The sequence below is a fragment of the Cetorhinus maximus genome, chromosome 6 (genome assembly GCF_964194155.1).
Source record: "Cetorhinus maximus chromosome 6, sCetMax3.hap1.1, whole genome shotgun sequence".
Classification (NCBI taxonomy): Eukaryota; Metazoa; Chordata; class Chondrichthyes; order Lamniformes; family Cetorhinidae; genus Cetorhinus; species Cetorhinus maximus.
The window spans coordinates 63,580,711-63,595,470 of NC_135884.1; the positions used below are offsets into that span (position 1 = coordinate 63,580,711).

The window sequence follows — 14,760 nt, forward strand, 5'->3', positions numbered from 1 at the left end:
CAGTTAGAGAGCGAGAGAGAGAGAGAGAAAAAGACAACCAACTAACAGTCTATCTGACTTTGCCTCCTGCTTCAGAGACCGGAACTAAACGTGAAGGGGTGTATAATTCATTTGGAATGCTACAATCTAAGCAAATTGGAGGAAGTAGCCCCTGAGCTAATGCACTTAAATAGCACATTTCTAAACAAATGACTGGACAGTACTCCAGCACTGGATTTGATCTAGTTTGTTATCCATGTTTAATGGAGGCTTTGGATGCAAAATCAAAAGGTTATGTCAAGCCTAAATGAACAAGGCAAGCGTTTGTTGAAGCGATAGCCAGCTGATTGTGATGTTCTAACTAAAAACTTTAGATATGCAGCAACTAAAACGCTGTGGTGACTAATCATCTGTACACTCAGTTATGTAGTGCTAAGTTTCCCTCACCATTTTGATAACTTATTATGCAAGTGCTAACTGCAGTAGTCTGGAGTAATACAGCTAGGGACATGTCAGTTCATACTGAATTTTATCTTCCTTTCAGGAAGGTTCTCTGAATGATAATGAATATTTGTGCATAAAGATTGCAGTTGGTTCTCTCTTGTTTTCATGTCACAGATGAGCAGAATACATGGAATAAACTTCATAACAGGCAAATCTAATAGTTTTATCCAGAAATTACCTACTTGGGTGAGAATGCATTTAAAAACAGCTTTCTTACTGAAAGTTTCAAATTGCCACTTGTGTTGATACAATCGGCAGCAACAGTCCCCCATTGGAAGAAATGCTCATCTTTTTCAGAGTTACTTCTTTGTCTTTCTAATATCTCTTCCCCACATTCTCACTCAACAATTCAGCCCTCATTCAAATGAGTTATCTGCTCAGGGAGAGGGAGGGGGGAAGAGGGCAGGGCGCCAGAGAGTGAGGGAGGGGGAGGGGTGGCACCAGAGAGAGGGAGAGGGGGGCACAATAGTGAGGGAGGAGAGACAACGCATCAACAATTTTTCATCCCAAGGACAGCCACGGTGGAACAAGCTGCCAAATGAAACAGTCACAGCACCACTTGAAATCTTCAAGCCCTATCTTTAGATTATTTCCATTTAAAAGTTATCAGGGTTACCATCTTCGTAGCTCATGCCTGATTAAGCTAGTGCAGCCCTTTTAGATGTTGGTGGAATAGGGATATTAGTCTGTGATGCTGACACAAACAGCTAAAGTAGAAGCAGAGAGGTGTGCCAGAGAGTGGGCACAAGAGAGAGAGGAGCGTGCGCGAGGGATATACGAGAGCAAGGAGCATGAGAGTGTGAATTTTTTTGCCAATGCAAGGAAATGAGCCTACAGCTGAAACAGTACTTGATTCCAAGCAGTGCTCTTACCCCTGGAGTAAGGAAGAGGTTGATGTGCTTGTGAAGGAGGGCTTGGTTCTGTGGGTTGCCAGCACAGAAATTCTGCAGAAACTTGTGTGCCAGTTTCATGATCTCCTGCATTCGGATATCCTCAGCCTGTAGAGGACAACAGTAAAGTGGTTACTCAGTTTTTTTTTTAAAATCAGTAATGAACAGCATAGCTGCACTCTGTTGAAAACCCTCAATGGGTAGATTGTTACTGTGTTAAAGTGCATAAAATGGGCATTAGCAAATCGGCAGCCTGTCTTACATCCCTCATGGCTGTTTATTTCAAAAGAATCTTAGAAAATAAGCCATTTAGCCCATCGTGCCTTTGCTGGCTCTTCAATAGACTCACTTCTTAATTATTCATTCATGGGATGTGGGTGTCGCTAGAAAGCCTAGCATTTATTGCACATCCTTATTTGTCCTTGAGAAGTTGGTGGTGAGCCACCTTCTTGAACTGCTGCAGTCTATGTGGTGTAGGTACACCCACATTGCTGAGAGCAAGGTAACATCAGCATTTGAATCCGTGACTGTAAAGGAATGCCTCAAAAAAGAATTGCAGGTGGTGGCGTTCCCATGTCACTGCTGCACTTGTTCTTCTCGGTGGTTGAGATCACAGGATTGGAAAGTATTGTCAAAGGCACCTTGGTGAGTTGCTGCAGTGCATCTCATCAATGATGCACCTTTTTTTATTCATTCATGGGATGTGGGTGTCACTGGTTAGGCCAGCATTTATTGCCCATCCCTAATTGCCCTCGAGAAGGTGCCAGTGGTGGAGGGAGCAAATGTTTAAAGGGGGTGGATGGAATGCCAATCAAGCCAGCGGCTTTGTCCTGGATGCAGTCAAACTTCGAGTGTTGTGGGTGCTACACTCATCCAGGCAGGTAGGGACCATTCCACGACATGCCTGACTTGTGCCTTGTAAATGGTGGCCAGGTTTCATCCCCAGTTCAGCTTCTGCTCAACAGCTTCTGGTGACCCTCAGGATGTTGACAGAGACTTGAGAGATGTCAATGCCATTGAATGTCATGGGGTGATGGTTAGGTTCTCTCTTGATGGAGATGGTCATTGCCTAGCACTTGTGTCGCACAAATGTTGCTTGCCATTTGTCAGCCCAAGCCTGGATATTGACCAGGTCTTGCTGTATTTGGACGTGGACTGCTTCAGTATCTGAGGAGTCACGAATGACGCTGAACATTGTGCAATAATCAGCGAACATCCCCACTTCTGACCTTATGATGGAAGGAAAGTCAATGATGAAGCAGCAGAAGATGGTTGAGCCTAGGACTGAGGAACTCCTGCAGCGATCTCCTAAAACTGAGATGACTGGCCTCCAATAAACACACCCATCCACTTATGTGATAAAGGTACAACTCCAACCAATGGAGAATGTCTCCTCGTCCCCCCCGCCACACCGCCTCCCCTTCCTGATTCCCACTGATTCGAATTTTACTAAGGCTCCTTGATGCCACATTTGGTCAAATGCTGCCTTGATGTCAAGGGCAGACACTCTCACCTCACCTCTGGAATTCAGCTTGTGTCCATGTTTGAAGCAAGGCTGCAATGAAATCTGGAGCCGACTGATCCTGGTGGAACCCAAACTGAGCATCAGTGAGCAGGTTTTGCTGAGTAAGTGCTGCCTTATGGCACCTTCCATCACTTTGCTGACAATTAAGAGTAGACTGATGGGGCAGTAATTGGCCAGGATGTATTTGTCCTGCATTTTGTGGTCAGGACAGACACAGGCAATTTTTCCATATTGTAGGGTAGATGCCAGTGTCGTAGCTGTACTGGAACAATTTGGCTAGGGGCACGTAAAGTTCTGGAGCACAAGTCTTCAGTACTATTGCCAGAACATCGTCAGGGCCCATGGCCTTCGCAGTGTCCAGTGCCTTCAGCAGTCTTTTGATAGCATGTGGAGTGAACGGAATTGGCTGAAGGCTGGTTTCTTTGACAGTGATGACCTCAGGAGGAGGCCGAGATGGTTCATTCCCTTGGCCTTTTTGGCTGCAAATGTTTCAGCCTCGTCTTCTGCACCAATGTACTAGGTTTCCACATCATTAAGGAATAGTTTAATAGACTAATTGTTGCTGCTGATGACCCACAGCACCTAATGGATGCCCAGTTTTGAGCTGCTGGATCCGTGCTGAGTCTGAACAGTGGTAATACCACGTAAGACAATGAGGGCAGGGCAGGGGGGGTGTCCTCAATGTGAAGATGGGGCTGTGTCTCCGCAAGGACCGTGCAGTGGTCATTCTTCCTGACGCAGACATTAATAGACGTGTCTGTGACAGGTAGACTGTTGATGGCAAGTTCAAGTGGATTTTTCCTTCATATTGGTTCTCTCACCGCCTGCCACTGGCTCAATCTGGCAGGTACATCTTTCAGGATTCAGCCAGCTTAGTCAGTCATAGTACTACTAAGCCACTCTTGGTGATGGACAGAGTACATTCTGTGTCTGTGCTACTTCCCACTGCTGTCTCCACATGGAGCAGTACTCATTCATCTGTGATGAAGGGCCTTGGGTGGTTTCTTTACTCATGTATGGCCTGATGCCAGAGTCAATGTTGAAGAACCCCAGTGCCACTCCTTTCCAATTGCATACCAGTGTCTGGGACATTGGCTGCAAGTCATGATCCTGTGAGTATGACTATGCTAGGCTGTTGCTTGACTCGTCTGTGGGACAGCTCTCCAAATTTTGGCATAAACCTGTCTGTTAGTGAGGAGGACTTTGCAGGATTAACAGGGCTGGTGCTCCTTTGTTGTGTTTGGCATTGAGGTCGATGCTGGATGATCTGTCTGCTTTTAATCTTAGTATGGTTCTGCAGAACAGTTTGATACAACTGAGCGACTCACTCGGCCATTTGTGAGGGCAGTTAAGAGTCAGCCACGTTGTTTCCTTCTTCTTTCCCAATAGCCCTGTATCCTTTTCTCCTTTCCAATAATGTGTCCAATTCCATTTTGAAGGTTCCAATTGAATTTGCTTCCACCACACTTTCGGCAGCGCATTCCAGGTCACCACTACTTGTTGTGTGAAATAACGTTTCGTGTCGCCTCTGACTGTTTTGCCAATTTCCAAAGTCACCAACAGGAGACATATAAAATGGACTGCTGATTCACTATCACACAAAGTCAAGATCTACCCCAAAATACATGTTTATTTTGTTGTGAAATGCATGCAGCAATCATTTTAACTTGATGCCTAGGATAGCCATAATGTCTTGTATAGAGACTGTTATTAATTTGGCATAACACAACTGTTGCTTCACAGGTCAAAGGATCCATGTAGCTAAGGACCCTAATTGGTGACCATGTGGTTCGCCTTGCATCTTAAAAGAAAAATTGAAAAATTAAGCCACTCAATGAAAGATTGCAATCACCAGGGTGTATGCCCACAATGAAACGCAGGTTTGGAACCCACGGTTCGAGCATGGCACTTTAGATCAGGCAGTACCTTTTCATAAGGAATCTGCAGAAGGTCGAGGACCACGGTATGGGCCCCCATATTCCTCAATAACCTCTGTTGCTGCTTGCGGCTTTTCCTCACAGACGAGCCTTCTTGCACACACAGTTTGCTGAGTCGGATCAAAACCTGCAAAAGGTAAAATGCAGATGACGCTTGTTGAAGAAACTGTGCTGTCCAGACAATGATTTTGCATGCACTATAAGGCAGAGGCCTCACCTCCTTTATGACTCTATAATTCTTGCTGCTGGTGCTTTCAATTGTGGGCACCACATCAGAACTGGCAATCTGACCTTTTGCAAAGTCACCCTTTGTGGGGAAAATAAACACACACACGTATTTGTTCATTTGCACAATACAATAGCTCTTCATTTAAAGAATAACATCACAATTCTTAAAAATTAAGATATATTTATATGGAATATATTAATGAGAAGTTTTTAAAAATCTAGTAGGGTTTTACAAACAAGTGTTAACTGACTTGTTCAGCCTTTTAAGAACACACAACCATACTGGCCTCTCCCACCAATTCAAAACATATCAACATCAAGTGTATGATTGGAGATCTGATATGGAGATAACCCACTTCTGACAGTCATTTTAAACATCTTAGCAATTAAAATTTAACACCCAGAATAGTGGTTAAAACTGAGGTTAAATCTGAAGTTAATAAATGGAACCAAATGATCTTTCTTTAGCCCTAATTTATTCTTTCCTCCAAGTACTTTCTTATACTTTAACATCTCAATGTTATTAATGCTATGAAAGGATGGACGTGTTAGGGGGCTCAAACAGTGCACGAAGCAGCAGTGCCCTCTTTCCTGAGTTCACTGTCCTCTCTTAACCTCTACCTCCATTATAAATTCTCCTCCACACATTTACGACCACGCACTCATTCTCCAGCTTCTCCAATGAGCTGCACAAAAGACCCTAGATACAATGAATTCCCATTCATGTTGCGATTCAAACTGTGATCTGCCAATTGTGCGCCTGTAGCTGTTAGTTACAGTTAGTCGCTTGACGAATTACACAAGTTTTGTTGCTCCGCCTGTCAGGGAGAATATATCATACCTCTTTTTTCTTCTTCAATTCACTGCCACCAGTTGAATTCTCCCCGCTTTCCATTGGCTCATCATGGGCATGGCCCTTGTAAACCCACAGCTCTGACTTTTCCACCAGCAGCCTCAGCTGGTCCAGGTCGGCTTTGATCTGTTTGTAGTTTTCCACGTCCTGGCTCGTAACAAGCAGCTGGACCTGAGGAACATCACAAGAGATCCAGCAATGAAATCCAGAAAGCTCTTCTGAAATGATCACTTGTTCTGCCGTGCCTTGTCTACCTGCAGGCCCTGTAGTCCAGACATTTCAACACATTAAACCATTATTACTGCTGCTCTTTCACCCTAGACTGTGAACTGCAGAAAGGACATAAAGGGAGATGGGGAGGGTGGGGGTTGTTGTAGCCCTACAATCGAGAGGAGGAACTCCTTCCTGTAAAATAATATTTTACAGCTCCTGATAGAACAGATGGGAGAAAAGGTAAGAATAGTGCCACTACCTGAACTCTGGGATTCTGCCATGGTTTACCTGATTAAATGAATGAGTGAGAACGGAGAGTTTCAAAATGCCAGCACCAGCTTTGCCACATCAAATATGCTCTGAAGGTTCAAGGGTTTTGTGTAGCTGAGGGTGTGCACCATCTTTCTGGAGAGCTGCTGACTTCTGGGTGAGTCAAGATTGCATTCAACATCTGATTGTACATTATACAATAACTCTCACTCCCCAAAAAGCTGGAATTTTCAGCTTACAGAATCTTGTGTGGGGCAAACCAGATGTAAACTTGGAATCATTAGCATTGGAATCACAAGGTGCACCAAGATGTACTTCCCTGCATACAAGTTCCAATTGGGACCATATCGCTCACATGGAAGGCTAATGGGAAAATGCAGTGTAGCCCGCCTCGGATCACTACGGCACACCTCCAAGTGGCTGTGAATACTAGCACAAGCTGGTCATTCTGGATCACTGTGCATGGGGAGTGGAGACAAAAAATACACTTAACAGCTGGTGAGTCATAAGTTATAAATACTTGAAATGAAAATGCAATTTCTTTAATGACAGGGTGAAGGGGTCTGTCATATTATGATTTCTAACTTATGATTTTGGAACCACCACATGCTTCACTCATTTTAGGGGAAAAAAATCACTGTGCCCACTTAAGAAACATTTCATTTACTTGACGAGAAAGAATCATGGCTGTAATAATAAGTAATTTAATCTAACAGACTTTCAAATAGCACCACCTAGTTGGTGGAATCAGGGTGGGTGGTATTTCAGTCATGGAGGAGTTTGGCTGAATTATATTAAAAGTGCTGCTATTAAGTTGAAAACAGCTCTCAAGAAGTTAAATTCACAGAACAGCAAATCTTAAAAATGCAAATTAGGATTCAGACAAATAGTCTGAAGAATAATCCTAGAACTTGCTGCCGACGAGGGTGGTGGAAGCGGTGACGATGAATGATTTCAAAAGGAAATTGGGTGGGCACAAAAGAAATGAACTTGCAGGGCTATAGGGTAGAGTGAAGGTATCATCAGGTTGACTAGATTGCTCTACAGAGAGCTGGCACAGACTTGATGGGCTGATTGGCCTCCCTACTATGTTGTAAGGACTCGATGTAAATGAAATTTAGTTTGCCAATTACAGTGCACGTTCACAGCTACTGAGTTGGTGATGTTTCTATTCAAATGAAATGACAGAGGGTTGTCAGCTGAGAATATAATCTTGTGATAAGGGTCGTCAGGTTGCTTGACAGGCTGATGAGAGAATCCCTGAAAAGAGGAAGAAGCTGGATACCCCGAAGTCACCCTTAATCTCCCGTTATTTTTAAGAGCTCCCTGGGCATGCACCTTAATTTTCCATTAAAATCGTCACAAAGTTAGGTCTTGTAATTAAGAGTATAGGTACCTTTTTAATATCGTGATAATTGTTACTACGATGCCAATCAATCTCTGTAACCCATAAACTTCGAGCATTTGCATTCCTGCATTTAGCAAATTGTTAGATTTTAAAAAGGTTAAATTTTTAATTTAAATTTTTTATCCTCCTTTTCCTTTTTGTCGTCTCCTCTCTTAATCCAATCTTTCTACCCCTCCCTATTTTTCCTTTCTGGGCCTGATGTGACTTTAATTCATGATCTTTCTCCTTCGTTCCTCAGTTTCTTTCTCAAACTTTCAATCTCATTAGTTAGGGAGATAAACTGTTGCTCCCACCATTCATTCAGGACCCAGATGTCTTGTTTCCATCACCACACCATTATCAGTTCATACTTCTAATAAGTAATGGTGCAAAACAATAAAAATAAAATAAAATAAAGCAGGAAAATGTCAAACTAACATGCCTTGCCGTTACTCCAGCAAGATCATGCCCCACATCCAGTTCAAGTTACGTGGGGTCCTCTCGTTAAACTCCTCAATTATGTGGGCTCATAACTAGAAGTCAGGCAGTAAGGGCACAACGTCTGAACTCAAGACACTTAGACCACTTACTGAGTGCATTCCATAGGGGAATGCCCCAGTGGACTTGAAGCTTTGCAACAAGTATAGCTTCAGCAATGTGACTTCACCCGTAATATCTGCCAGCTCACAGCAATTTCTTCTTGCAGGAGAGTCATTTTATATTCTTGAAAAAGTGAAGCAGATTTCGGTACGTTAAAAGGCAAGTGTCTGTTTGTCTATTTTGACAGTGTTGTCAGCATCAAGCACTCCCAAGTCAGGTACACTATACACAGATGTGTATAATCTGCTGTCATTGTGATTGAAGAATTTCTTCTCACAGTCCATCTATAATTAGCCATAGTCCACAAGGGGCCTTAGACATCTTTCTCTGTTAGACAAAGAACTAGTTATAGCTCAAGGGGCACCACTCCATGTCAAGCAAGGCTGGGCGTGTTGGAAAGATTAACAGGATGATTAACAACTTTGTTTGGCTGCATCATGAATGCTCCTTGGCCATGAAGTCCTGGAGTGGGACTTGAACCCAGAGTTTCTAGCTCAGAGGCAGGGATGCTACCTACTGAGCCACAAGACCACACCTTTTACACTGTAACCACAATGTTACAGTGTCACTGTATTTGGTAGAGCTGGATTTTATTCTCAGTGTCAGAAGAGCATCTCAGTGTAAGTGGAACCTTTTAGTTCCTGCCCTACACATCCTGTGGCTTCAAAGGGGAGATTAAATCTTAGTACTAAATCAGGGACTTGCTTGCACAGCGATCTTGCATCCACCAGCAATGGGGTTGAAAAGCCCGAGCTCATTTCACCTTTACAACCATGCACAGAATGCACCCAGCAATCTGACTGTATTCAAGTACATCTCCCAGATTGACAAGCAATCCCTTGCAGGTTCATCTCCTGCCTCTATAAATCAGACAAAAATGATAGGCAGGAAAACAGCAGCCTGCCCCACACTCACGATAGCCGGAGTATCATGACCAGGAACTTCCTAACACCCCAATCTTTCCATCCTGCCCAACTACCTAATTTCTTGAACAAAACAGTCATACGGACTTGAAAATGTAACTCTGTCTTGCTCTCCACAGATGCTGTTAGGCCTGCTGAGTTTTTCCAGCATTTTCTGTTTTTGTTTCAGATTTCCAGCATCCACAGTATTTTGCTTTTATATTACGTAATTTCTTGGGTACAGACAAAAGATCCTCAAAATATTTAGTCAATAAGTCAAAAAGTCATGCACGCCTAACCAGCAACACCCACATCCCATAAATAAATAAAAAATAAATCAAAACCAGCCCCGGAGTTCAAAGGGATATTAATCACACAGTCCTCTTTTGCCTTTATGGATGATAGATATTGCCCAAGTTCACCATCCAATGTCCTCCCTAAACGTCATTATTCTGTCCTCTGATCACAACCTGCACTGACATATCATCTTTAGCTATTTGCTCCACAACGGTTTTGCGCTCCAGCAAGTCTTGAAAGGTGTTGCAGCCTCACTGTTCTCCTGGACGAATCAGTCACGAGTGGATCCTGCTCCCTGATCTGCTTGTTAACCACAGGGCCTCAAGGGTCACACCTGCTTCCTCTAACTCCAAATCATAGTACTCTAGGTTGATCCTGGGAAGCTAGAGGCCCACAGTTCTGTGCACCACTGCAATGTCTCCTCTTATCCACATCCACACCTTCCATTCTCACCTCCAATGTTCCTGATGTCAGAACATCCTGTCCTCACTTCCTCTGAAACATACTTAGTCCACTTCCATGTCCTACCTACACTATGCAGATTTTCCTCCCTATTCCCCAAATCTTCAACAGATTCATCTCCTGCCAGTCTCAGGCCACAGCAGCAGTATGTTTAGGGTGGTATGAGGTAGAGAGTGGTGCCCCTACATCAGTTAAAACCCCCACAAACCCACTTTCTAGCATCCTGTGACATAGTGAGCAAGGGCCACCATTCAATAAGGCCTATCACAACAAAAGCCTTCGACGGATCAGCTGATGACTATGAAGACAGAAGAAAGGTTGCAGGAGCATGTTGTCCTCAATTATACAAGTTCACCTGATCATTGTAACCAGGCAATGCCCCAACAAGACAGTGTGAGGCCTGCTGCAAAAGGCCTCCTGCTCTAAATGACTCCATGCACAGGCCCTTCCAAGCATGGATCTATTGACTTAATTGAATAAAACCTTGATCAGAGACAAAATAAAATCTCACCAGTAATCAGAAAGTTGACTGTTTGCAAAGCTAATGCTTTTCTCACAACTTCACTCCCACAAAAGTAAATTAGAAGCTCAAGGTAATTGTCTTGAAAGTTTCTTCAGTTCAGATCAGATTTAGACAATCCAACATTGAAATACACCCCAAAATACTTTTATCTTTAATTTTTAAACACTCATCATCTACAAGTGTTAACATCATTCTATCCTGCCTCTTTCAATAAAAAGAGACCAAAAGGCTGGCAGGCCAAGACTTGCCTGCACTTGCCTAAACATGAAGCATAATGTAACGCAACCAATGGTTATGTATAGTCTCTGCAGTTGCAAATCTAACCTTGGTAGATAAATGCAAAAAGCAGCATTAATAGCAAGACTGGTAGATAAAATATTAGGGAGCAGCTCACGGAAAGAAAGGTGAAACTTTTACAGTAACAGTCTACTTCACTTTTTATTACTCAAGATGTTTTGAGGACTGGAAGGTCTTAGACACGGAAAAATAAGGTCCATTGATAATAGGCCTTTCAAAGATAATGTTGGTTTGTTAAGCAGAGACACTAGATCGTGGAAATTGTGCACTATAATGAGTTGGAAAAATGAAGTTATGATGCTCATCATGGTACTTAATTGACTTAGTTATGTTCATAATTTCCATCCATTATTAATATTAACTGTTCCGAATCCTGAATTGTGAAGCACCAATGAATCCACCATACAGGCCACCTGCAAACTGTCCCTCAAGAGCGGCAAGGTCAACTTTATGGTAATTCCTCATGATCTAAAGTACCTACTGGGAACAAACAGGACAGAAGGCAGATTTATCTAAAAAGCTAATATCGTATTTTAGAATTTCCATGGGTACCAGGCATCAAAGCACTCACCAACTATTCATGGAAAAAATCTGAATTAGGTGGAGTGTATAATATGTACCTTGTTAAGTAACACAGTCCCACTGATCACTACAATCACTCAATGACCAAGGGGACGTTAATCGGGTCCAAGCCAGTTGGTGAAGCCAAAATCAAGACTCAAGAGATTTTCTTTGTTGAGAGTTTATTGACTTGCTCAGTCTCATAGCTCTCTACCTACTCAACCCAGTGTCCCAGCTATCTCCTATTTTCATGTGCTCCAAGACAATTAATATCCATCACCTTTTTCTCTTCACTTTAATGTAATTTGACATGACATTAACAAATGTTAACAATGCAACAGGGGATCTCAACAGAATATGAAAAAGCACAGCATTTCCTTCCAATTGCCAAGTCTTGCTAAGACCTCAGAGCATAGAAATGATCTGTGAAATGCAAAGTGTTTAGGTCAGCATTCAATTTAGTAAAATATGTCTTTAGATACCTGTTTAAATGCTTGAAGAACCTCTTGCCTCTGACTAAAATGTCTGAACAGGAGATGGAGTGCTCCAGATACCAAAGGTGGATAGTCATGCATTGTGAGGTGGAGCAAGACTCGGAGAAATGTTCTGCCTCCATGATCATCCAGATCTAATGGAGTGTTTTCATCACTGTTTCAAGAAAAGTCAAAGATGTGACACAAGTGATGGTGATTTCCAGCAAAATGAAAGAATTTGCATTTCTATAGCACCTTTCACAACTTCATTGTCCCACAGCGCATTAAAACCAGTGCTTTTGAAGTGTAATCACTATTGTAACATAGGAACACAACAGTCAGTTTATGCATATTAAAAGCTCCACAAACAGCAGTGATAATTAGCAGATGAATGTGTTTCAGTGACACGAGTCAAGGAGTATATATTAGCCTAGAAAACTCTCCTGTTCTTTTTTGATATAGTGTTATGGGACCTGAGGGCCAAAGAGCCTACCTAAAAGGTAGTATCTCCAACATTGCATCAGTCCCTCAACACTGGAGTGCCAGCCTAGAATTTTGTGCTCAAGTCCCTGTAGCAGAACAAATTGATAGAAAATTGTACCCGCTTGAACACAGAGGATGCATTCATACAGCTCTTCCGCTTAGTGTCGACAAAGATATTGGGCCGTAACTTCCAATTAGCGTCGGGAAGTGCTGGCCCTCAGAAGAAATAAATGCTCACTTACCTGGTCTTGAAAATTACATTGACAATTCCATTTGCTGGAGCTGGTTGGGGCCTGGATCGAAAGGCTCCTCGCAGGCCCCAATGAAGTGTAGCTCCGGCAGATTCAAGGAGACCACGCCCCCTTCTTTACGGCACTAGCTACAATGAAGCAGCTAAGTTTAAAGGGCCAGGGAAATTGACAGGCCAGGGAGAAGGTAAGTGTCTAAGGTAAGTGATTTGTCGGGGGGGGCGGTCCATGGTGTCCAGCGGTTGTCGGGAGGAGAGGGGGTGGGTCGGTCGGAGCACCGGTGGGGGGTGGAAATCTGTGGGGAATGGGTGGGTGGGGGGAGGGAGGGGCCAGAATCGGAGGTCCTGTGGGGAGAGGGGCCGGAGTCGGAGGTCCAGCGGTGGGGGAGTCGGAGTCAGAGGCCCAGGGGATATAGAGTCTGAGGCCCTGGGGATTCGGAGTCCGAGGCCCAGGGGCTGGGGCAAGGGGGAATTTGGCGTGGGGTTATTGGAGGCAGTGGGGAATCAGAGGTTGGGGGGAAAAAGTCCCATACATTGGTACCCAGAAGTTAGAAGAGGTTTAAATTCTAACTTTTTCTGAATGATTTTTGGGATAACCCTGGCAGAACCACCCGAAGTTTGCATTCTAAACTGCATTTTCGGATGGTTCCCAGTGTAGCACAATTGTCCAGAGGAAGTGTGCACTTCTGGGTGATTGCCATGCAAATCCTTACCTGCGAACTTCCCAAAGGGATTCCCCAGTGCATCTTTTAAGGTATCCCCCAAATACGACGCTCGGAAGCTTGGAAGTTACAGCCCATTATTTCAAGAAACTGTAACACCTACCATTCCTGCACATCTAGTAGCTGCACTGAAGGCTACAGAGTCTTCGTGCCAGAACATCCTCCTGCTCTCTTTGTACCTTAATTGTGTTGCCTCTGTAGTCTGCCTACTCAGATGTTTCTGTTAGTAAGAGGGTAGACTGTAGGCCTAGGCCCTGACCGGCAGTACTCCTTATAACTGAATTCTCAAAGATGCTGAGGCAGTCTGTTGCATATTTGCCTTCTCTAGCCCTTTTAAAGGGAGATGCTATAACCTCAACTCAGCATACCTCAACTTATGAATGGAGTAAGGCAGAGTTTAAACCCATCTTCACTGCTCATTCTTGTGACTGTGCTCTGAATGCCCAGCCCCACTTTGCTGCTCATTATTTAACTCTTTTTTTGGAATAGGCAATGGAGGATAGCACACAGTAAAACACAACTCCCTGCACTGATATTACCACCTGATGCATTTTACCAAACCAGAAGTTAATACTTGCCTCCCACCAAAGATTCCTTCAGCCTGCTCCTCAATGTGCTCAAAATCCAATGTTCCTGTAAAATAAAATAAATTCAAGTAGCTGAGAAGTTACTAAAGCTGCCAAGTATATAGTATATATACATTAACCCTCTTACCGTAATCAAATTTTAAATCAACTTATTTTTTGGCTACCCATCTTCCAAAAAGTCTGTGCCTCTCCCCCGGCTCAACTGAACATTATGCACACTTAGAATATTTACAAAAAATTATTCCTAGGAGAGGTGGCAAAACCAGCATCTCTGGAGGTGGCGGTGGTGAGCCACCTTCTTAAACCACTGCAGCCCATGTGGTGAAGGTACTTCCACAATTCTGTTAGCCACAGAGTTCCAGTTTTAATCATGTTGTTCTTTGCAGAGGTTTCATATAAGAACACAAGAACATAAGAACTAGGAGCAGGAGTAGGCAATTCAGCCCCTCAAGCCTGCCCCACCATTCAATATGATCATGGCTGATCACATTTCGGCCTCAACTCCAATTTCCCACCCTCTCCCTATAACCTTTCAACCCATTACCAATTAAAAATCTGTCTATCTGCTCCTTAAATTTATTCAGCGTCCCAGCATCCACTGCGCTCTGAGATAGTGATTTCCACAGATTCATGACCCTTTGAGAAAAGTAATTCCTCCTCATCTCTGATTTAAATCTACCACCCCTTAGCCTAAAACTATGGCCTCTCTTTCTAGAATGTCCCAGAAGGGGAAACATCCACTCCACGTCTACTTTGTCTATCCCCTTTAGCATCTTACATACCTCAATTAGATCTCCTCTCATCCTTCTAAACTCTAGCG

General features: G+C 43.4%; 1 protein-coding gene across 1 annotated transcript in view; it reads right to left on the reverse strand.

Annotated features, from left to right (window-relative positions):
* The window catches only part of itpr1b (inositol 1,4,5-trisphosphate receptor, type 1b), a 490,770-nt gene that overhangs the window by 271,775 nt on the left and 204,235 nt on the right, over positions 1–14,760 (reverse strand). Inside the window, exons 25-30 of the mRNA XM_078543785.1 lie at positions 13,932–13,986; positions 11,911–12,076; positions 5,905–6,087; positions 5,053–5,142; positions 4,825–4,962; positions 1,356–1,481 (exon numbers count right to left, since the gene is read on the reverse strand). Coding sequence (XP_078399911.1) covers positions 1,356–1,481; positions 4,825–4,962; positions 5,053–5,142; positions 5,905–6,087; positions 11,911–12,076; positions 13,932–13,986 — 758 coding nt within the window. The remainder of the gene's footprint in view (positions 1–1,355; positions 1,482–4,824; positions 4,963–5,052; positions 5,143–5,904; positions 6,088–11,910; positions 12,077–13,931; positions 13,987–14,760) is intronic.